Source organism: Strix aluco, chromosome 23 (assembly GCF_031877795.1).
Source record: "Strix aluco isolate bStrAlu1 chromosome 23, bStrAlu1.hap1, whole genome shotgun sequence".
In the NCBI taxonomy this organism is placed as follows: domain Eukaryota; kingdom Metazoa; phylum Chordata; class Aves; order Strigiformes; family Strigidae; genus Strix; species Strix aluco.
Window position 1 is genome coordinate 1,437,266 of NC_133953.1, and position 22,604 is coordinate 1,459,869.

The 22,604-nt window shown below is 63.5% G+C and overlaps 2 protein-coding genes across 3 annotated transcripts; one reads left to right on the forward strand and one right to left on the reverse strand.

Moving 5' to 3' along the window:
* The first annotated feature begins 3,234 nt into the window (after positions 1-3,234).
* On the forward strand, positions 3,235-11,939 carry TMPRSS4 (transmembrane serine protease 4). Its single transcript, XM_074848825.1, is given in 15 exon segments — positions 3,235-3,436; positions 3,439-3,462; positions 3,465-3,490; positions 7,143-7,173; positions 7,254-7,367; positions 7,512-7,664; positions 7,771-7,900; positions 9,221-9,322; positions 9,447-9,487; positions 10,063-10,222; positions 10,500-10,666; positions 10,936-11,031; positions 11,188-11,327; positions 11,503-11,652; positions 11,928-11,939. Coding segments are annotated over 15 exon segments (1,548 nt in total).
* A 644-nt stretch (positions 11,940-12,583) lies between these two features.
* On the reverse strand, positions 12,584-20,912 carry SCN4B (sodium voltage-gated channel beta subunit 4). Of its 2 annotated transcripts, none has more exons than XM_074848716.1 (5): positions 20,807-20,912; positions 16,804-16,967; positions 15,905-16,130; positions 15,533-15,662; positions 12,584-15,416 (listed from the first exon to the last, which is right to left on the reverse strand). In XM_074848716.1, the coding sequence occupies exons 1-5, from the start codon at positions 20,868-20,870 to the stop codon at positions 15,323-15,325; spliced, it is 678 nt and encodes a 225-aa protein (XP_074704817.1). In that variant the 5' UTR covers positions 20,871-20,912; the 3' UTR covers positions 12,584-15,322. The 2 variants fall into 2 exon arrangements, with proteins under 2 accessions (XP_074704817.1, XP_074704818.1); XM_074848717.1 differs by lacking the exon at positions 20,807-20,912 and adding an exon at positions 20,312-20,346.
* Between the last annotated feature and the right edge of the window lie 1,692 nt (positions 20,913-22,604).

The following is a 22,604-nucleotide window of genomic DNA, read 5'->3' on the forward strand; positions in this document are numbered from 1 at the left end:
AGCCCAGCCTCCCCACCCCCACAGGGTGGCTGCTGTGGGGGAGCTCTGCCCGCCCGCTGCCCGCAGGGACATGGACCCTGGCACAGGTTGAACTGGGAACACTGTGAGCCCAAGGGGCAGGGACACCCTGGACATAGGGGTGTCTGGCCCTGGCAGGGTGCCCGAGTGGCTGTATCCTCTGACTGACACCTCCTGGCAAAGAGCAGCAGCCGGGAGAGGGGCAGGGTCCCACACAGAGCCCGGGCGTGGGTGCCTGGGGACACAGCCCTGTGCAGGGCGAGGGCACCCACAGGGAGGGCGGGACCACAGGGTGACAGGGTGTCCCCCACCCGCTGCCCCCAACCACAGACACCTCCCAGTGCAAGACGGCTGTATTCCATCACCTTCTCAAAGCCCCGAGCCGAGGGGTTAGGCGGCAATCACCGCCTGCTTGCGGAAAGTGGCAGAAACCATCTCCCGTGGCTGCAGGTGGAAGGTAGCAGAGGGATCACCATTAACATTTGGAAAGCGAGCAGCCAGGGGAAACAATCCCTCTCCCCCGGGAACCTCCTCTCTGTTCAGGCTTTGCCAGGTGCAGCCTCCGACCCTGCGTGCCGCAGCGCAGGCGGCCCAGGCAGGAGCCAAGACACCGTGCAGCCTCCCCAGGAGCGAGCATTTCGGCACCGAGATCCGGGGGTGACGCCTGGGACATGTGGAGATGCTGGTGGGACGCAGAGGGGGTGATGGGCACTGCAGACCCCCTGACCCTGGCAGCACTCAACTCGGAGAGGCCAGGTTGGCTCCTCACCGGACAGCGGAGAGGGACAGGGTGCGTGTCCATGTGGCTCTGGGAGGCTGGCAGCCACGCTGAGCCCCGGGCTAGCCCTGCCTGAGCCCTGCCTGAGCCCTGCCTGACCCTAGACAGAGCCGGGCTGCCTGTGTCATGCCAGGGCGACTCGGCGTGCAAGAGGCCAGGGAAGGGTGACAGGCTGGAAATGCAGCTGCACTCCAGGAAGCAAAGCCCCGAAGGCAAGTGGAGCTGTGACATAACATCTGCAAACTTCAGCTGGTTCCTCAAAGCCTTCGCTTAACCTCAGAGGAGGAAGAGCCACTCCCCGCCGTGCTCCTGCCCGGCCGTGGGGTGCCTGGGGCTGGCACTGGGGTGCTCGGGGAAGGCTGCTCACACTCGGGGGGGTCTCTGTGGCACGGCACAGGGCTGCAGCTGTGCAGATGGTGCTGGACATGTGGGACTGAGCTTGTTCCAGAGCCTCTGCCCGATCCTTGCTGGCCTGTCAGCACCCGTCTCTTGAGCTGCTTTTGCTTTTAAGTCCCAGTTTGTTCCCTGACAAGAGACAGGCGTGCCCCGACTGGACAGGACAGCTGCTCCACCGGGCTGCATCTGATGCTGCATCTGGTGCCCACACAGCTGTTTGCTGGCGCTGCCCTGGCCAGGACCCACCGAGGCATGCCAGGACACAAGTTCTCTGCCCAGCTCCCCGCTGCTGGGCACAGCCCCTTCAACCAGTTTGCAAGCAGAAAGCTCCCACTGCAGCGCTGGGCATCCTCCTGCACAAAGCCTGTGGCTGGACCTGCCAGCTGCCGCTGCCCACCCTCCATCCCGTGGTCTCAGGGCATCGCACGGACCGTGTGGGCAGGAGTCGAGACTGCACCCTGCCGAGGTCCCACACCTCCCACAGGGGCTGGATCCTCACCGGCGAGCGTGGGGAGTGTGTCCCTTACCTGCAGAGCCATGCGCAGATGCCAGGATCCCTGGTCAGGCGACCGGGTCACGCTGCCCGCTCTCCCCAGAGCGGCAGGGGCGAGCTGGCACAGGGACAGCACGGCTCCCCGGCCCAGGAGCTGCCGGTCCGGGATGCTCCGCAGCCTCCCCACTGGCACCGTGCACACACCTGGCAGCAGCAGCTCTCCCCGACTGTTGGGAAAGCTTGATTACAAAAGGAGAAGAGGGTAATTAGCTGCTCGGCAAAGCCTGCACACCCACCACTTCCAGCGTGAGCCTGCACACGGCCGGGCTTCCCAGCCAGCTGCCAGCGAGGCCGACTGCAGCCCGCAGACTCCCTGACCCCAGCACCCTTCCTGCACCGACATTGGCCCAGCTGGACCAAGTGGCTCCCACATGCCTAAACCTACGTGCCCGCCCTGTCCAGTAGTGCTGCCAGCAGCGCACTGAAGCAAGCTGCTCTTCGTCCCAGAGCGATTATTCCTGGACGCGTAGCCCATCAGAGACGTGCACAGCTCTATGAGCCACCTCAGCTCCTGCCTACAGGCCCAGCACCTTCCCGAAACAGGGCTCAGGGGCTGTAAGAGCTCCTCTCCCCACCCACCCCTGCCAGCCCCACCTTGTGCAACATCCCTGAGCTCAGACAGCCCAGGGCAGCTGCTCTGCAAAGGGACGGGGGGTTGTGAGAGAAGGGCATGGCCAGCCCTGGGCTTGCACCGCCATCCCCCACTTGCAGACCCAGCCTCGGCACCGAGCCCAGCGCATCCGCAGGGATAGCTCTGGAAATCTCCATAAACAGCCCAGGAGCACCCCAGTGGTGCAGGAACCAGCCATCAGCATTGCCACAGCACGGCTGTGCCACAGCAGGGACAAAAGCCAGAGAGAAAGAGGAAGGTTTGTCGCAGCGGTCAGGTAAGGGAGCCTGGAGGGGCCACGCTCAAACCTCTGCCCTGCCCAGCCTGGCGGGGTGCCCACTGTCACAACTGCTGGGCAGGGGTGGGCACCCCGCTCCCACCAGTGAGCAACGACTGCAGTCAGCCTGCCCAGGACACCAGCTGTGCCTGCCTGTGCCTGATGAGCCACTGCCGGGGCTGCCCGTGGCCCCCAGCCCGCACGGCAACCCCAGAGGTAACCGCCACGGGCACCCGCTCACCTTCCTTTTGATTTCACTGGGGCGCTGCCAGGAGCACCCGCCCGCCGCGACCTGGGGCTGCGCTGGGACACACAGACCGAGTGACCTGAGACACGGGAGTGTGGAGTGGCCCGGTAACCTCATGCATAAACTCTTCTCCTTTCCTCCTCCACCTACTAAAACCTCTGTTTAAAAACAACTCGGTGCAACGCGGAAGAGATGGACAAAGAGCGGGACGACTGTGGTTTCTCTTATCATCAGGAGAGGAGCAGGAAAAATCCTGCTCTGTCAGTCAGTTCACTTCTGATAAACTATTTAGTGACAGCAGCTCCGCAGGTGAGTCACCCTCCGGTGGCAGATGCTCAGGAAACTATTGCAGGTGATGGTGCTGCTGATAGACCGGTGTTCTATTACAATACAAATCCTAATTCCTGTTTCACAACTCCTGCTGCGGGTTTTAAGGAGTGCTTGGGCGGTCCTGCCCCAGTGTGAGGACAGGGCGGGCAGAGCAGCAGGGTGGGAGCATCGCTGGCCTGGCTCCCTGGGCAGAGGGGCACCCCCAGCCTCCCGTGTCCCGACTGGAGGAGATTTGCCGGGTTTCTGCGGGCAGAAGACCACGTCAGAACTGGAGGAACATGGTGAGTTACCGAGAGCTTTGCCCCCAGCTCTACCCCCTCCCTCGCAGCTGGGCTCTGCCAGGAGCAATTTACCGCTGAGGAGGCAGCCCGGGCTCAAAATTGCTTCTGCTCCCCAGCCCTAGTCCCCGCAGCATGCGAGCGGGGAAGGATTTTACCCGTCTCTCTCAACACCCCACCATTGCTGTTGGATACAGCACTTGGCTACCCCCACGAGCTCCTGCTCCCACATTTCTCTGTGGCTTGGCCCCCTCCCAGACTGGGGAGCAGACAAGTAATGCTGTGTGTCTTGCAAGTCTGCTCACCAAGGGGAATGTGTCCTTCTGGAGCGTCTTATCCCCCCACCCCGAGAAGGGGATGGTTCTTAGGAAGAACTTAGGCAAGACCCTCGCGCCCCTGAGCCCAGCGCAGCTCCCACGGTGGGACTGCTGGTCCCTCTGCTCAGCACAAGGGACACGCTTGGCTCGGCTTCCTGCAGCGCCTTTTGCAAGTAAAGCCGTGGCCACCAAACCCCAGGCTGGCATGCAGTCCCTCCCTAGGAGGAAAAGACTTCCCTAACAGGGCAGCCACGTACGGCCTGGCTTACTGGGCACCGTAAACCCCTCCACCAGCGATTCACTGGGACATCATCCCCTCGGGGGTGCAGGCAGCAGCAGCTACACATCCCCATGGGTTAAACCCCATGCAGCCAAGGAGTCAGCCCCGGACCCCAGCACCCTGCGCCCTCTGAAGCTGGGCTTTGCACAGGAACATCCCACCTCCCTCACTCGGGAGCGGCTGGCGCAGTGACCCAGTGCCCCCCAGAGCCTTTCAGCCACACACCGTGGGGGCAGACGGCAAGAGGCCGATGGCACCCTGGCTGCCCAAGCCTGCTCGGATGGCGCGGGTGCAGAACTTCATTGGGAGCCCGTGGCTTGTGGGCCAGCATCTGCAGAGCTGGAGTGCAGGCTGGCCATAGCGACATCAACGTGCTTCCAGAGAATACGGAAAGGGAGCTCAATTAGTTATGGTAGCCTCAAGTTCTCCAGGAAATCACGTGCTTCCACTCCACGCAGGAGCTGGCACCGCTCTTGCCTTGCTTTGAATTTAACCAGTGCACCTCTTGCCTGTAGGGTGGTTTGAGAGCAAATGGGTGGACATGGAGAGGCAGCCCCTGGGGCAGCTCCAAGCTGTGAATCTGTTTGAAACAGAGGAGGTTCATGGACTAGAGAGAATGCAAAAAAAAAAAAAAAAAAAATCAACAATGGACAGTACCTTCTCTGTGTGGGAAGGCAGCACGATGTCTCCCACCTGCATCCGCACCAGACCTGCACAGGGTTGTCAGAAAGGAGCCCGACACCAGAGACATGATGGGCACAAGTACAGGCAGCTCATGGGCAGGCGGGGGCAGCTGCGGTGCCCCTCGGCCGCAGAGCCCCGGCCGTGCCCTGGAGCCTGGAGGAGCTCCAGGACCGTTCCTGCAGGGAACCGTTAGGATCCCATTATCGGGGCCATGCCCGGCCCGGGCCCATGGTGACACAAGAGGTCAGCATGAGGAAGGACCAGCCCCACGTGCCCTCGGCTGCCTGTGCTGGAGGATGTAGGTGCCGTCCAGGAGCAAGCCGAGCCGGTGTTACAAAACTCCCAGGGCTTCTGCAGGCACCCGGTGCTGCAGATAAGCACCTTGGCAAGGGCAGCCGAGATGGGAGGTCCGGCAGACACGCTCCCCTTCCCACCCTGCTCCCACAGCTCCCTGCCACCAGGAGCCGGGCTCAGCACCACCGGGAGCTGATCCACAGCTGGGATCCCCTGGTAGCACTGCAGTGCCCTCACGGGAGCCGCAAAGACCCGAGAGGCTGTGCAGGGCCCATCCAGGGGCCGGGTGCTCGCCACGACTTGCCCACGCTCGGCATCGGTGCCAGACAAGCCCAGTGACTTGGAGAAAGGCCTCTGGCATTTCCTCAAAAGAGCCAGACAGCTGCATGCTGGGGCACAGCCACATGCCCACGGCCCTGCCAGCACCGGGCAGGATCTGGTCCTGCCCTGCAGAGGTCACTTCGTGTTCCTGGGCTGGGGAGCAGCTGAAACCGGCAGCCCAAGCCGTGCAGCAGGGCCATGATGGGGAGGCAACGTTTCCTGGCTGGGCGAGGGGCAGCAACCGCTGAGCTGGCAGCACATTAAATCCAGGCTATCTTTGTGTGTTAACCCACAAATAATCGCTTGGCACTTGCCTGTAAAATCCTGCTGGTAGAGTCTTTGTGCATGGCTACACATGCCCGAACACAGCGCCCAGGGAGGGAGGGCTCCACCACTCCCTCCTGCCAGCCCCGGGCGGGAGCACGGCCCCTTCGCAGCCTCACCGTGTCCCTGCTCTCCCCGCACCCCTGTTCTTCAAAGCCCCAACCTCCCAGATTGCAGAGAGCCAAGGAATGCAATTGTCAGCAGCCTTCTGCTGCCCAGGGAAAAGCTCCCGCAGCTCAGCACCCAAATGAGCAAAGCATTCTCCTGAATCATGCTCCTGGATCTGGGGGTTTATTGCAGTGTTTTTAATCTCCCTTACCTCTGTTCATGCTGGGTCCGGGCCCTGCAAAAAGCTCGTCTTGCCTCTCACGGTGGAGTCCAGAAGCAACAGCAAAGGCAAAGAGCTGGCTCAGGGCTGGAAGGGCATTCAAGGGAGAAGCAAGTGTGCTGCTTTCCGCAGCCTCAGCAGGGCAGGAGCACACTTTCAAACCGCAAGCTGCCAGGAAGCAGCTCTCAACAGCGTGGCACAACCACAGCTGCAAAACAGGGCAACAGAATCATCGAGTGTCCACCTGAAACCCCTGCAGAGGGGCCCTGATCGCCCAGCACCAACCTGCCCACCAAGGACAGGGGCAGCTCCTTCAGCAGCGGCTGGTGCAGCTCACGGGACCTTTCCTGCCGCAGTTGGGCATCTCTCATACGAGAAGATAGTACAGGAAAATAGTATCGAAGCGATCAAGCGGGATCGAGCCTTATTCATCACTTGCTCCCGCGCTGACGGCTACCGGAGCTGTGTTTGCTGCGTGTCCTAGCAGCGGCACAGCCCGCCCTCCCCGCCCTGGCAGCACTTGTTCCCATGGGCCGAGCTGGTTTCTCCAGCAGCTCCAGCACCGCTGGGAAGGACTCGGGCTGAGCCACTCGTTTTCTGACCCCACGCCGGGCCAGCCGAAGAATCCAACCCTGTCGTGCCATGTCTGGGTGGCTCAGCCCTGCAGAGCGCGTGTATTTTGACTCAGGGGTTCTCGGCACATCAGCAAGTGCCTCTCCTAACGGCTCTGACTCCTTAAGCCCCTGGTGCATTCAAGGCCGTAACTCTGTAACGTTAATAGCCAGTTACTGGAACTGCACAGGTGGTGTCCATGGGAACAACACAGCGATGATCCCAGGTGACAGCAGAGCCAAGCGCTATCGCATCAGGACGTGCCGCCCCCCCGCTGCCACCTCCATCCCCAGCTGCTCTAAAGCCACCACAGCTGTAGGTTGGGGCAGTTTCCCCACTAATTCTCCTGGTGGGCCTCGAGCAAGCCAGGGAGGGAGAGAGCAGCCTCTGGGCTGGTGTGGGAATCGCCAGCTAGCCACACTGCTGCAGATCCTTCCCACCTGCTTTTGGGCTGAAGTTTCAGCTCGGTAACTGCTTTTCCCCTCTGGTTTGCAGGATTTAGCCTCCGAGCGGTTGAATGGCAGAGGTAATGCCGATGGGAGCCGGGAGCGCGGGTGCTGCCAGGCTGGGCCCGGTGACACAGGGCCACGCTTCTCTGCGTTGCAGGTCCCAGCACAAGGCGCAAAGCCTCCACGGCGCTGGAGTCCTTCAAGCGGATCGGCATCCCCGTCCTGGCAGCGGTGCTCAGCCTCGCCTGCCTGGTTACGGTCGGGTTCCTGGGTATGGCTCCTGCTCTCCTCTCCCCCCTCCTCCTGCCGCTGCTGGGCACAGTCACGGCTCGGCAGACATGGCTCTGGCCCCAGGGCTCAGCCAGGACCTGGCCAGCAGCGCGAGCTCAGCGCTGAGCTCCCCCTTTCCCTCTAGTCAAGGTTTACCTGGACTACCACTACTTCTTCTGCAAGCAGCCCCTGAAGCTGGTGCCGCTGCAGCAGGTGTGTGACGGGCAAGTGGACTGTCTGCAGGGCGAGGACGAGGCCAACTGTCCCCAGTGGGTCCCCGAGGGGCCACCAGCTGGGGGTGAGTCCAGGACACCCTGCTAGAGCCCTGGAGGGGCTGGGCTACTGCAGCAAGCTCCCGCCTGCTAAAGTCACCCTGCTAAAGCTGACTCTGTGTCTGTCTCCAGCCCGCGTTTCCAAAGACAGATCCATCCTTCAGGTGCTTAACAGGGACACTGGAGCCTGGTCCTGCATCTGCCACGATCACTTCAACCTGGTGCTGGCGAAAGCAGCCTGCGAGCAGATGGGCTACAGGAGGTACGTGGCTGCTTTCTCCACAGCCTCTTGCCTGCTTTATCCGGGCTCTCCCATGAGAGCTCTGTCGGAGCAGGGCTCTGTGCACTTACAAAGCACCTGGAGCTCGGCGCTAATGGGTTCAGTCCATCCCCACCACGCAGAGCGCTTTGTGCGTCGCGAGGAGCCGGCTGCTCCCTGCACTAGCAGCCCTGGCAGCTTCCCCCGTCCGCACAGCACCGTGCCAGTGTCCCCTGCTCTGTCCCCAGCCCGCGGGCACCCTGCCCTGCTCCTACCCCTCACCTCACCCCACCTACCCACAGTCACCCGCCCCGCGGGGGCTCCCCCCACCACTGCAGCCCCTCCTGGGGCATGTGCGGAGCTCAGCCGGGTTCTTGCTGCCGATGCAGCTCTCCCGGGGAGGGGTGCAGGGCACCACGCTCCCCTTCCAAAGCCCCAGGAGAGCAGCAGCCGGCTGGGGGTGGGTGCTGGGAGTGGGTGCTGCACAGCTGTGGGCAGAGCTGGGTCCTTGCAACTGCAGTGCAGCTCCACGTCACCGAGCGGTGTCTGCCTCGTGTTTGTGGTGCTGCATTCAACTAAAGCTGGTTAAAGCCAAAATCTGGGGAAGTAGCTTGCTGGCGCTGCATGTTCGCTGTCAGCCCAGGATTAAGGGAGACTTTGACTTAAGTTAGACGTATACTAGGGAGAAGATGGGTTCTGGTGCTTGAGCTCCTCTAGGAGCCTAAGCTGGGCCCAAGATGGTATTTTCCAGTTCCAGAATAGCAGGGACTGAGCCTTTGAACACAGGCCCCAGAGGTATCCGCAGGGACAGCCCTGAGGTCCCCTGGGAGCCCCACACCTCCCTGCACAGCAGGGAATAATCTCCCTTCCTTCAGTACGCTCCTGGCCCTGGTCCTGGGCTCAGGGGCCAGCACCCTCATCCTGCCCCCGGCCCTTCAGGGCTGTGGCACTCCCCTCTTTTGGCACTCCTGTGTCCCTGTCCCAAGGAACCCCCTTTTCCTATGGGGTCTTTCTCTTACTCGCTGGCGCAGGGTCCGCTGTCCCTTCCTAAGCTCCCTCTTCCTCCCCACCTCACCAGCTCTTTGGTGGGGCCAGGGGCCAACATTTAGGACCTACTTGTAAAGCTTCAGCCCCTGAAGTTTTGGAACTGGTTTATACCATCTTTGGCTTAGTCTGAGCCAAACCCATCAAGTTTCCAGGCTCCCGGAGGTGCTCAGGCACCAGTGCTGATCCTCTCCCAGCATCCATGCCCCGCTGGTAGCGTGCCTGGGACTGCACGCCCCAGGGTGCGCTTGCCGACCTGTGCCCCCCCGTGTCTTTCAGCACCCCCACTTTCCGGGCGGTGGAGGTGGGCGCAGGGCAGCCCCTGCCTCCCCGCGAGGTCGTGCTGAGCAACGGCAGCTTCCAGATGCCCGAGCCGGGCAGGTGAGTGCTGGGGCTGTGCAGGGGTGGCTGCCGTGCCCCTCACCCTGCACGGGAGCTGCCGTGTGTGGCCGCAGGGCTGGAGCCTCTCCCCTGCCGAATCCAGCCCTTTTCCTCCCTCTTGCAGGAAATGCCTCTCTGGATGGGTTGTTTCGCTCTTTTGTTCCAGTAAGTATCATGATGCTGTTTGCACCTTGTGGGCACACAGGGCCTCGTGCTGCTCCAGGTCCTTGTTCCTGGCACGGCCCCGTGTGCCACGCTGCGGCCCCAGGAGCTCTGCTCTGGCCCAAGCCCTGGTCCTCCCCGGGTCCCGCACTGCTTTCATCAAAAAAGTTGTCTTTAATTACTGCTAGCCTTCTTGTTAAGCCAGTATAAACCTCCCACAAACCAAACACCTAAGAGAGGCTTAACCAGCTGCCTGGGTGGGTTTACTTTTGCTGATGAATTACCCTGATTAAACTAATCTGCCTGGTGGGCTGGAGGAGGCAAGGAAGGGATGAGCCCATTTTGGCAACCCTGGGGATGAGGTGCAAACGGGGAACAAAAAGCACGAAGGGGTGCCCCAGGCAGCGTCGGGCGGGGGGGGGGGGGGGGGTGAGGCACCTGGGCCATGCTGCCCTTCCTGAGAGGCACGGGAGCCTCCACCCCTGCTCACCCCCGAGGATGGAGGAGGGTAGAGCGGGCGCTTTCTCTTCCCCACCGCTGACATGTCGCTTTGTTGCCGCTCGGCCGACTGGCAGAAGACTGCGGGGAGACCACGAGGGCTCCGCGCGTGCTGGGTGGGAGCCCGGCCGCCATCGAGACGTGGCCCTGGCAGGTCAGCTTGCAGTACAGGAGGGAGCACATCTGCGGGGGCAGCATCATCGACCCCGGCTGGGTCCTGACGGCAGCGCACTGCTTCAAGTGAGTCAGCGACATCCCCGCTGCCGCGCGCCGCTCAGCTGGCCCCGATGTACCAGGGCTGGGCTGGCTACTCGAGGCCAAGACCCTCTGGCTTTACGCCACGTGTTGCTTAACTGCCCCATAATGAGCAGGTCTGCGCGGGGCTTTGTGCCCCTTGGGCCAATGCAGCTGACTGATGCTGAGCAGGGCAGCGCCTAGGCAGGGCTTTGGCGCCCGTCCCCACCGCAGAGTCACGGAGGGGAAAGAGGGGAGCAGTAACAGACGTGTCTGTGCACAGGAACAACCCCGTCATTCAGAGCTGGCGTGTCATGGCCGGCTCCGACCTCCTCTCAGGCACCGCCACGCTCGCTGTGGAGAAGGTCTTCCTGGCTGAGGTGATGCCCGCGTCTCCCAAGGACAATGACATCGCCCTGGTGAAGCTGCGGTCTCCCCTGCGTGTCTCAGGTGAGAAGTGGCATGCACCTCCTTGGAGCAAGAGTCCCAAGTGTCTGCTGATGGCACCGAGGAGTGGGCTAGGAGTGCAATGCCCCAGGTGGCCACGGTCCATGGGCACCAAGCAGTGGTGCAGAGGGGGCCACGCATGAGCGGTGCCTTGCCGAGAGCGCAGCAGGGAGCTGGGTGCCCAGCTGGCGCATGGCCCTGGCCACTCCAGGCAGGGGCACCTTTCCCCCGCGCCTGCCCAGCCCCCCCGGCGCCTCACCTCTCCCTTCCAGACAGCAGCAAGCCCATCTGCCTGCCCTATTTTGACGAGGAGCTGGTGCCGGGCACATCCCTGTGGGTGCTGGGCTGGGGCTACACGCAGGAGCACGGTGAGTGGGACAGCGTGGGGCCAGCACCGTGCCCGGCTGCGACGGGGGCTGCCCCGGGGGTGAGGGCAGAGTCCCCCAGCACCACGTGCTGGAGGAGATGGGCCAGTGGGCTCGTGGCTGCTGGGGGGCCCCTCTGAGCAGCCCCACGTTGTGCAGGGAAACTGTCGGAGAGCCTGCAGCAGGCGGAGGTGAAACTCGTAGACAAGGAGAGCTGCAACCTGGCCGCCTACCACGGGGAGGTCACCGAGAAGATGCTGTGTGCCGGCCTGCCCCAGGGCGGGGTGGACACCTGCCAGGTGGGGGGGGCCTGCTCCAGAAACGGGGGGGGTCGGTCTGCACCCCTCAGTGAAACAGCCCCTTCCAGGGACGAGCTGTCCTGGAGGGAAACGGCTGCAGGCTGGAGCTGTGGGCACCGGCACCTGCCGTGCCGGGGGCTCCTCAGCGCCCACTCAGACGCTTTGTCCTTCGCAGGGGGACAGCGGCGGGCCCCTGCTGTACTCGGGGGGGCACTGGCAGGTGGTGGGCATCGTCAGCTGGGGCCAGGGCTGCGGGACGCCCAGCACACCCGGTGTCTACACCAGCGTCCGTGCCTACCTCAACTGGATCTACGCCGTCCGGAGGGTCAGTGCCGTACCGCTGCCACCGCTGCTGCGTCACGCAGGTTTTGGGGGGGGCGGTCGGGAAGGGTCAGGGTCCCCTCAGCGGCTCTGCACAGAGGGGAACGGCCCCGGCGGGGTGCAGCGTGGCAGGCTGTGGGGCTGGGGCTGCGGGCAGCCAGCCCCCTCCGGCTCTGCGCAGGAGCTAAGCCAGCTCCTTAAGGACACAACGCTCTTTTCCTCCTAGTTTCAGCTGCCCTATCAAAGCTTGCAATTTCTTCTCTCCCTCTCTCCTTCCAGTCGGAGCTGTGAGACCTGCTGGGCCAGGTCCCTCCTCTCTCCCCAAGCCCCCCTCCCCATCCCTACGTGCTCGGCTGTCTCGGCTCTGGCAGCAGCTGGGAAACGGATCTGAAGCCACGGAAGGTGAGAGGTGCCTCCCAAACCCTCGCTGCCACGCTGTGACTTAGCGTGCCAGAGGCCAGCTGAGGAGGCAAAGGGCAGCTCAGAGCGACGGCCACCGATAGCGGGAAGGAATCTGACCGGCTCAAGCTCCCTTCCGGAGAAAGATTAATTTATTGCCCTGTGCTGGCCCCGCTGTGGCAGGAAGGCTCCTGTGGGGCTGAGCTGCTGTTTGCTCCCTCCTGTTTGTGCCGTAGAGTATCCCCATTAAAAGTATTTGTTTTTTCACGCATCCTCTGAAGGCTTTGTCCCTGTTGCTTCCAGGGGTATTTTTTGCAAGACCCTGCGCTGTGCCGGAGCCGCTGTCCCCACACCCTTCCCAGGGTTTATTTGCAGGCTCTTGTGAACAAGCTGTTCCTTCACACAGGGAAGAAAGCTCTGCGTGGACCGCTGTAGCTTCAGCCCCAGTAGAAATCAGGGCCATTGCCATGCAACGCGGCCCAGGGGGGTCATGGTCAGCCTAAGCAGACACTGACAGCAACCCAAACGAGAGCGAGTTTCTCTAGTAAACATAAACTTTATTTCATTCAAGGCAAAGCTAACTAAACCTCTACAGTGCAAAAAGGTGCTGTAAGTCATCACACAGCATGTTGTACACATCCGTGTTTATTTGCAGGTATCTCCTACGTGTATTTGTATGTGCTTATACACATACGTGTCTGTCGCAGCACGCACCCCCGGCAGGGCCTTCTCCCCCACGTGCCCCAGAAAGCCTCTGCGGACCCCCCCGAGCCCCTGTGACAGCAGGGACCCCGCAGGAGCTGGCACAAGCTCCCCGACCAGCCCGCTCCCCTCCGCTGCGTGCAGCACCCGCACACGTATGTGTATAGAGTTACATTTCAGAAACTGGTTATGTTGACTTTGTCCATCAAGCCAGAGGAGTAATCCATGCATAGTACAGCATTGCATATCCTGTGGTAAGTGGAACGGTGTCCAGGTACCGTCTAAAAAAGGCCAACAGGTTAGGACAGCTAAAAATAGTTCTTTAAAAAAAATCCCTTCCTCCCCTCACTGTCCTCTCCTGCGGGAGGTCTCCTCCAAGGATGGGCTGGGGGGGTCTCCTGGGGCAACTGGGAGGTCTCACGCCTTCCTGCCCTGACGCTCACGTGTGACAATGGCATGTTAACGATCCTTGGCATTTCCAGAGTGCCTTTCGCCCAGGATCTCTGAGCACTTTGCAAAGCGATGCAGGGAGCCTCACACCTCCTGTGAGGTAGGTCAGATTTACGGTCCCCACTTTACAGGTGGGGAAACGGAAGCACAGAGAAGTCAAGTGATTTGCCTGAGGGTCCCTTGGATCCTCAGAGAGGGGACCGGGATCCCGGGGACCTGACTCCCACTTGCCCGTCTAACCAGCAGCCAAGGAAACCTGCCTAGGGCTGGGTGCCTGGACCCGACTCCTGTCCCAAAGGCGAGGCCCCGCTCTGGCGGTGCCCCTGCACCCAGCGTGCGCGCAGCCAGCCAGCCGTGCACCCGGGTGAAGGCTGCAGGGTGCTCTCTGTGCCACCGTCCCCGCAAGCGGGCAGGCGAGGTCCTACCTCTCCCACAACAGTCTCCACAGCGGGAGCACCCAACCTTTCCGCATTTGCCTTGCCTACCAAATCCTCGCCTCCCTTCCAGTCCGGCACCTCTGGCGGGGTACAAGCCCCCGCAGCTGGGGAAATCAGGGCTCAGCTTTGATTCTCAATTTTGAGTGGGGATGGGGGAGCTGCCTGTCCTGTAGCTTCACTGACAGACACCCACAAATAAAGGGGAAATAGGGAACAAATCACATTGTAAAGGATGTTCTCAACTTCAGTTGTAGGACCAGCTCATTCCCTTCACGTCTGACGTCCTGCTACGGCCCTTGGGAGGGGGGCTGGGTTGCCCGGATCCCCACTGCAGGTATCCTTCGCAAAGACCCTCTGGCTTTCTGTGGCACCCCTCACCCGAGGATCTCAAAGCACTTTACCAATGTTAGCCAAGGAAGCCTCACAACCACCCCTGTGAGGTAGAGCAGTATTATTATCCCCATTTTACAGATGGGGAAACTGAGGCACGGGGAGGCAGAGTGACTTGCCCAAGGTCACCCAGTGGGCCGGTGGCAGGCCCGGGAGCGGGCCGGCACAGCCCCAGCCCGGCTCCCCTCACCAGGGCTCGACCGTGCTCCCTCCCTGCATTGCGGATGGAGTGCCACAGTCTTCCTCAGGAGAAAGGGAAACACAACCAGCCGTTTTCCCACTGGAGTCTAATATAAAAAACATTCGCGTAACGAGTTAAGCCTTGGCGAGTCAGCATCGAAAGCATCGCTGCTCTGAGTGCTGAGCTTTAAAGGGAGGGGAGGAGGAGCAGGAGCAGCGGCAGCACCAACCCGGGAGCACCTCCCGAGAAGGCTGCCTGGGGGGGAAGCCCCCCACTGCCCCCGGGGCACGGCCCTGCGCAGGGACAAAGCGAGCGTGAAGCTTCACGCCAGCGTGCTCCTGGCGCGGGCCGGCAGCGACCCCAGGACACGGCCAGCCCTGGCTGCCAGTGCCCCCAGCCCCGCCATGGGAGGGACCGGGGCACCTCGGGCCAGCCTGCCCCGCCGGAGCGCGGCCGCTCACTGGGAGGAGATGACAGCCCTGACAGCAAGGGGCCTTCCACTGATTTGGTTCTCAAGTGTGTGTAACAGGAGAGCTGAAACCAAGCCCCGTCACAACAGCCCCACGCCTCCCTTCCTCCCGTGCCGGACCCACGAGAAACGCAGCCAAGGCAGGAGCCTCTGTCTCTACGGCGAGTTTCGTGCATCCTCGCTCTGCTCCAGAAATCTTCCGCGTGGGGCAGGCAGCGGCTGCCCGCCCCAGCTCAGCACCCCCGGACGCAGACAAGACGCCCCAAGACCTCGCAGCCCGCACCCCCCCAGGCACGCCGGTACCCCCGGGAGCGCAGCGCCAGTGGCACAGCACCCTCGGCTGCAGGGCAGGGTGCTCCCCAGCACCCGGCCCCTTCCCTGCCCGCCTGGCACCCTCTTGCCTTCGCTTGGAGAGGAGCGGGCGGCTCGCTCTGTCCCGGCAGCATCCCAGTCCGAGTCCGCAAGCAGCTCCCAGTCCCCACGGCAGCCGAAGTCTTTTCCGAGAAGCAGTGCAGGTTGCAGGCACGTGTGTAATAGAAACATGTCTCAAGCGTTGGCAGTTTGGCAAGAAAACAAAAGGGAAAGGCTTGTCCCCCTGCCCAGCCTCCCCGCTGCTGGGCGGGCCGGGGCTCGGGGCGCCGCTGCTTCATGCCTTTGGTGGTGCTTTTTGTTCCGCCTTGGAGCCAGCCAAGCCGTTCTCGGTGTTGTCGTTCCCCGAGGAGCTCACCAGACACTCCTTCCTGGGGGAGAGCACACAGCCAGCTGACAGCCCCCGGCCCCCCCCGGCCCCTCTCGCCACGACCCCAGCCCCGGGCAGCACCCGCCGAAGGGTGCTGGGACCGGCCCCTGCACTCACTTCCCATCCTGGGTCTTCTTGATGATGAACAGGACAACCCTCTTGACGAGCATGAAGAGGATGAGGAGGCCGATGAGCCCCCCCACGATGCTCACGATGATGAGCGTCACAGTGTTGTCTGCCTCCACCACTGCAGGAGAGAAGGTGCTGAGGGGCCCCGGGAGGGAAGCAGAGAGCACCCAGATGCACAGACACCCCCTGAAAAGCAGCGACCCCTCCAGCATCCCACTGCAGAGGGGCACGAGGCCAAGCCTCACCCTTAGGGGATGCCAACTACCTCCCAGAGGCCAGGACACTCCGGGCACCGGCACAGCCGTGAGCCAAGGTGGGGTCAGGGGGGTCTGCGTCCCCGCTGCCCCAGCCGGCACTTACTCTGCTGGACCACCGTGAGGATGATGGTGGCGTTGTGCTGCGCCTTCTTCTCCTTGGGGTTCTTGACGTGGCAGGTGTACCTCCCAGCATCGCTGAACTCCACGTTCTTCAGGACGATGGAGATGTTGTTGTCCTTCCCGGTCGTCGAGCCGACGAACTCAACCCGGGGGTTGCGTTCCACGAGGATGGGCTCCGAGGCTTTGCTCTTTATCTTGCCGTGGTAAATCTGCAGAGGCAGGGACGTGGGGTCAGCCGGGCTCCCGCCAGCCCCCGCTGAGGGAAAGGCTCAGGTTCTCCCGCCGGTGCCCGGCCCCAGCGCCGCACGCACAGACACACCGGGCCAAGCATCCCGGCACGTCCTGTCAAAGCCGGGGTGGCCGTGGAGGGGACCTGACACACAGCCCCCAGGAAGCAACAATCAGTCTGAGCTGCCCTGCAGCGATGTTACAGACCACACGGGAGGACCCCGGGGCAGAGTCTCTTTGCTCTAGGGCCACCCAGGGCTGGCCAGCCTGCGAGGACAGACCTGCTCTAACCCAGCCCTCCTTCCCAGCAGGAAGCAAATCTGTACAGAACCTTTAGTATTTCAGAGCAAGCACAGGAGGAGAAAATTAACCATATTTTGCCCAAAGTGTAGACTTGCCGAACAGCCAGTCTATGACCAATTTCTGAAAAGAAATGGGCCTGTGGGCAGCAGAAAATCCAGAACAGCTTTGTGCCAAAAGCACAGATGTGCATTTGAGTGACCCTGTTTGCACAGCCCCGTCCCCCTGAGTGGGAGACACTTGGAGGGGTGGCCATCCTGCAAGAGGAGAAAGGGAACTCTGCGAGACCTGCAGTGCTGGGAAAGTACAAAAGGACCTACCAGGAAAACAGGCAAAGACCAGAGAGCAACCCACCATCTCTGTCAAGTTGAAATACCATGTGAAGTCCAGGTCCTGAAAGCCTATGCAGGTGGTGAAGATGCAGGGCAGCAGGACATTGGAGTTATTCAGAGCCATCACAGTGTTGGTCTTCCCCACCGACACCTCCAGGGCGAAGGCGATGGCCAAGACGTGCAAACCTGGCAGGGAGAGGGGAGAAGAGAGTGAGGACACGGCACAGGTACACAGCCCCACGTGCTGCAGGGCTCTGCTGCCGACCTGCACCCTCAGGGCAGAGGGGACAGGGAGGAGAAGGGTGCGCGGGAGGGACCCCCTCTCCCCCACCGCAGGAGGGACCCCTTCCTTCTCCCCCACGCAGCCTGGCCTCCAGCTGCAGCATTGGCTGCAGTGGGGATCCCCTCCCAGGGAGCATGTGGGGGGCTTGGCCATCACCCCCTCTAGGTCCTGCTCCCAGCTCCACCAGGGACCCACGGCATCCTCCTCCTCCTCCTCCTCCTCGCAGCCTCAGCACAGGGGCACGAGCCCAGCGCTCCCCCTCTCCCAGAGCCCAGGGACGTGTTTGTCACCCCTCGTCCCAGCAGGCTGTCATGGCGGGAGCAAACGCGCCTGTCCTCGGCCCCGGGGAGCTCAGCAGGGACAGGGGACCTGCTCCTGGAGGAACGGCAGGGGCTGGCTGGCACCCAGACACAGCGCGGATTCAAAGGGAACCGTAATATCACCACGGATAAAGCAGGCGAATGAAAGCCCTGATTTGCACGTTAGCCACAAGGCCTTCAGCTAAACTTTAAAGGGGGAAAAAAAAGCCCAAAGCAAAGCAGAGCGCTCTGTTCTTCAAGCAGGGTGCTGGAGCACTAATGAGCATCGCTGCCCTGGCCGCCTGCCACGCCGCCCGGCCCCCACGCCAGGCGCGGGCTCTCCGGCACGGCACCCCCTCACGCCCGCCTTGCAGGGAGCGTCGGCTCCTGCTGTAGCTGACAGATGACCTTCAAACTGCAGCACGCAGCTCTCCCGCTCCTCTCCTCCCCATTAGCAGGGAGAAACGCGTCGAGGAGCAGGTACAAGCCCAGCTGCAAGAGCCTGAGAGCTGCCGGGGTCCCACGCAGGGGACTGGCACTGCAGCCCTGCGCGCCGGGCTGGGCCAGCAGCGTCCACGCAAGCCCTTCCAGGGGGCACAGGGGTGCTCTGCTCCAGGGGATCAGCCCCCCTCCCCATCCCCATCCCATCGGGGCCCCGTCCCGCTTGTATGATGTGGTGTGGCCAAGATGTGATACAACCCAGCAAGGCGCTGCGCTCCCCTTTCCCAGCCCTCAGCCACCCAAGGGAGCCAGCCGTCCCCTCAAAGCTTTCCCTGGGCATGGGGACAACCGAAACACGGGGTACACAGCTCTTCCCACAGCTACAAGCCAGTCCCCAGCTCCACTGGCACCTTAACTCGGATACGCTGCCGTCAGCTTCAGATTCGCGTTTCTCTGCAGCCGCTTCAGCTGCTGATTTATTCTCCCACACATGCCGGTGCTAACAGCTCCCCAGGCACGTCGCAGCCCAAGCCAAGCCCGAGAGCCCTGCATCCTGGGCTTCGGGCCCTGCTGCAGTGCTGCATTGCAAGCACTGCAGGGAAGGAGTTCCTCCACTTTACAAAGAAGCACTTTTCATTTTGCTTGAGAGGCTTTAGGTAACACTGGGGAGTGGCTCCCACCAGACGGAGGTCTCCCGCAGTAGTTGGGCTCAAAGGCCAGCCCTGGGGATGCTATGGAGGGGACTTCACAGCCCGAAGTGCCCCGGGGGATCGTGCTGCTGCCTGGAGTAAGATTTGGCAGAGGCATGCCTGGCTCTGCAGGTATGCCTGAGCAGGCAGGGTGCTGCAGGCGGACAGTTACTTACGGGAAAGACAACTCCTTGCAGCTTTTAACACCTTTAATCCTGTCTGCCACTGTTACAATGTCATGAACGTAATCTCAATTGAATGTGTGGGGTAAACGGAGGCTGATCTTGTTCCTGTCATGCTGTGATCTCAGGAAGACAGACTTGGTATGCTACCACTAAATAAAGTGCAGAGGAAAACACGTTGGGAGGCTGGGAGATTCCTGACTGGACCTGCCACACCAGCTGCCACCGTTACTTGTCCATGTGCCCAAAGCTGCCACGCTTCGCACCAAGCTTCAGTGCACAGGGCAAGCGGCTCGGGGAGGGGGGGGCTCCAGGCCCCCTCCCATGCCTGCGGGCACAAACCTTCCCCCAGGGAAGGAGAGCAGCCACTCTTGCTGCTGCCAGAGCCCTGGCTGCCTGCTCTTTGCTCTCACAGAGGGCGAGTTCCTGGGACAAGCCCCCAGACGAGGGGTCCCAGAGCCACCGAGCCACGTGCCGTAGCGCTGGGTGTGCAGGCCGGGCGCCAGCCCCAGCAGCAACAGCCCCCCGACCCAGGCCAGGGCCCAGAGCAAGACCTTCCCCCCACGGGCTGCTGGCACCCCCCACTTTTTCTGCAGCCTGTCAGGAACCTGGTCTGGGAAGCACTGTCCGAACAGAAAGGGCACGCAGGATTCACCTGAAAAGCCCCGGGACACCTCTGCCATCTGTGAGAAAGCTGCTCTACCAAGACTTTCACTGCCCATCGAGGTCAGTGACCTCCTGGCACAGCCAGCAAGCCGGGCCTGCCGAGCCGGCCTGGCTCCTCTCCCCGGGGTCAGGAGGGAGCAGCTCCCGGGCCAGCCCCAGCCCAGGCGGGACGTGCTCCGGGGCAGGACATGTGCCCTCCCCGCGGGCACCGACGGCGCAGCTGTGCTGTGCCTCCCTGGCACAGGCAGGAGCCTGCTGCTGCCACTCCCTGGAGCGCATCCCTGACAGGCACAGCCCCAGAGACCTGCCCGGACCCCTCTCCCCTTCCCATCCACCCCCCCCCAGGCTCCCAGCCCACCCAAGCGGCCTGGGGGGTGCGGTGCCCACCTCCTGGACCCCAGACCCCCAAGCACCCTGGTCTCCAGCATCTCCCGAGTCTCTCCTACTGCCCCACTGCCAGCCCCCCGCCGAGGGCAGCTCCCACTGCAGCCAGCTGGGTGCCAGCCCCCAGATCCTGCAGGGAGTCGGGTACTTACGTGTCTTTTCGTGTCTCCAGCTCACTTAAAACAAACTTAAGAGCTCTGCCCTCCAAAACGCCTCGCAAGGGAGCTGCGCTGCAAAAGCAGCCCCTGGTTCCAGGCTCCCCGTGCCCGTCGACGCAAGGACGATCCCTGCGAGCAGGAGTGCGGGCGGTGCGCGGGAGCGATGCGGGTGCGCGGGAGCGATGCGGGTGCGTGGGGCCGGTGCGGGGTGCGCGGGGGCCGGTGCGGGTGCCTCAGAACCAACCCCCAGGGCTGCAACGGGAGGGCTCGGCCCCCGCAGCTGGCGGGGGGGGGGATCTCGGGCACCCCCGGACACCGGCCCGGGCGTCATGCTCCAAGCAGCGGCCCCGCAGCACGGGCTCGGCCCCGCGCCGGGGGAAGCGCATGCGGATGGTTGGTTGAGAAGATGAACTGTAAAAGAGAATGACCTGTCGGCGGGTGTGCTGGCGGCTGAAGCAGCGCGTCGCCTCCCGGCCGCGGCTCCCCGGTCCCGGCAGCGGGCAGGCAGCGGCCCCGTCCCCGAGCAGCGCAGCGGAGCCGGGCAAAGCGGGGCGCAGCCGCAGCGCCGGCAGGAGAAAGCTCTGGCGGTGTCAGCGGCCGCAGCCGGGACGTCAGCGCCCTCCGACTCGGCTGCGAAGTCACCTTGGCCAAGTCACTTATCCTCGGCGCCCGGGGCCGGGAAACTCATCCGAGCGGCGCAGCGGGGGCCGGTGCGGAGCGCCCACGGAGGAGGGGGGGGCTCCGCAAGGGTCACCCCGCCTTGGGAAGGCGAGGGGGCGGCGGGAAGCCGGGGGGCTGCCCGCGGTGCCACCCCGCGCCGGGCAGCCGGAGGTGCCCCCGCGGGGTCCCCCGGGGCGCAGCCCGGGGCGGGGGAGGAGCGGGTCCCCGGTGCCCCCCGGCGCCCCCCGGTGCCCCCCCCTTACCCAGCAGCGCTCCCAGCAGGCGCGGCCCGGCGCGGCGGCGGGCGGCGGGCGAGCCCGGGGCCATGGCTGAGGAGCGGCGCGGAGCTGCGCGGTCCCTGCTCCCCGCAGCGGCCCCGCTCTGGCCGCCCCCGCGGAGGGCGAGCGGAGCCGGGCGGGGCCGCGCCGGGCGGGGCCGCGCTGCGCCCTCCTCCGCGCTTTGCTCCGCGCCAAACCCGCCGCGCATTCTTCCACCGCCCCGCCCGGCAGCGGGGGGGGGGGGCTTGGTCCGGACCACCCCGTCGTGTGCCCCCCCCACCTCCGTGTCCCCTGCTCGGGGGGGGCTCGGCGCCCTGCGGGGGTGTCCCGGGAGCGCTGGAGCTGCCCCGGGGCCACCTCTGGAAAGGGGCGAAGTGCCACCAATGGTGGTGGCACTGCTGCCGGGAGGATGGGGCGGGCCGAGGCTGGGGCTCAGCATCGGGACACCCCCCCCATCTCCGTGCCCTCTGTCCCCACTAGCCACCCCGCTAGCCCACGGGCAGTTCTGTGGCTGCAGGAGGGGACACAGAGCCCGACACCGACGGGCAAGGCTCAGGGGGAATCCGCCCGACGCCAAAGGGAATGCTTCGAAAACTTGTTTTTCTCACCACGAGCTTGTTCCAAGACACTTGGCTGCACAGAAGTTCACGTCTCAGGCACCTTTTCCTCCGCATCACATCCATTAGCCCTGACCTCAGCAGACCACATCCCAAAAGGTGGTGGAGGGGCCCCGCTAATGGAGGCCTCGGCGACGCGGCGTGCGGCGGCAGAGCCTCACCTCTGCGCCCAGATCCATTAGACGGGGCCTCTCTGCAGAGCAGCAGTTTGCTGGAGGTGACGCAGCCTGAGAAGCCCCGGCATGGCGGGAAGGGGGAGGAGGTGCTGCCGTGCCCGCGGCGCAGCACTGACCGTTCCTCCGGGCTGTTTTCTCGTTGCTGGCACAAGGCGCGTGTCCCAGCAAAGCTCACCCGGGGGCTGGGCGAGGCTGAGCTCGCCGTGCTGGCTCCAGCACTACAGCAGGGCTTCCCCGAGCACGATGGCTTCTTTCGGGTGTCAGAGCAGGTCACCCGCAGCGATGCTGCCCAGGGCCCTGCCAGCATGGTCGGGTGCCACGGCCTGTCGGCGCTGGGGCACTGCGGGAGACTCCTCAGCCCCACTCCAGCCCCAATGCAGCTCGCTCCCCTTCCCACCTGGCCAGGAGCATGAGCAGCAGGGAAGAGGGACGGCAGGAGGCTTTGCAGGGCACAGGGGACCCTGAGAGAAAGCCAGCAGTGCCTCTGGGTTGAGGAGTCAGGGCTGCAGAGCTGACAACAGAGGCAGGAAAAGTACAGGCAGAGCGGGCTGGGCAGCGCGGGCAGCCGGCGCTGCGGGAGTGGCCCGGAGAGTGCTGCTGATGCAGCAGAAGGTGGCTCGGCGAGCGGCTGTGATGGATCCAGCTCGGTGATGGATCCGGCTCGGTGGTGGATCCATCTCGGTGAGCGGAGCCACAGGCACTGGCGACCAGGCAAGCCGTGCGCTGAGACAGGAGGAGGAACAGTGCATCTGCTGGAGCCTTGCTAATTGTGAGGGGGGTGGCACAGCTCTGAGGAGCTCTGCGGAGAGGCCCGAAGGGGTGGAGGGGTGCCTGTTGGCCCTGCAAGGGTGCATGATGGCTGCTAGGGCCACGGTCACAGGCGCTGAAGCAGGGGGGGCACATGAGGCTGAGGCTGGACGCCCCAGTGTCCAGCGAGCAGGACCACAGAGACCTGCAGCACTGGGGACCTGAAACAGTAGCACCCATACC

Bases quoted from the DNA above. Each gene is read 5' to 3' on its own strand.
- SCN4B (XM_074848716.1), bottom strand. From the start codon at position 20,870: ATGGCCCCGGGCTCGCCCGCCGCCCGCCGCCGCGCCGGGCCGCGCCTG. The intron at 16,968-20,806 runs GTAAGGGGGGGG...TCTCCCTGCCAG, and splicing joins CCTGCTGGGAGCGCTGCTGG to GTTTGCACGTCTTGGCCATC. The intron at 15,417-15,532 runs GTGAGTGCAGGG...GCTCTCCCCCAG, and splicing joins AAGAAGACCCAGGATGGGAA to GAAGGAGTGTCTGGTGAGCT.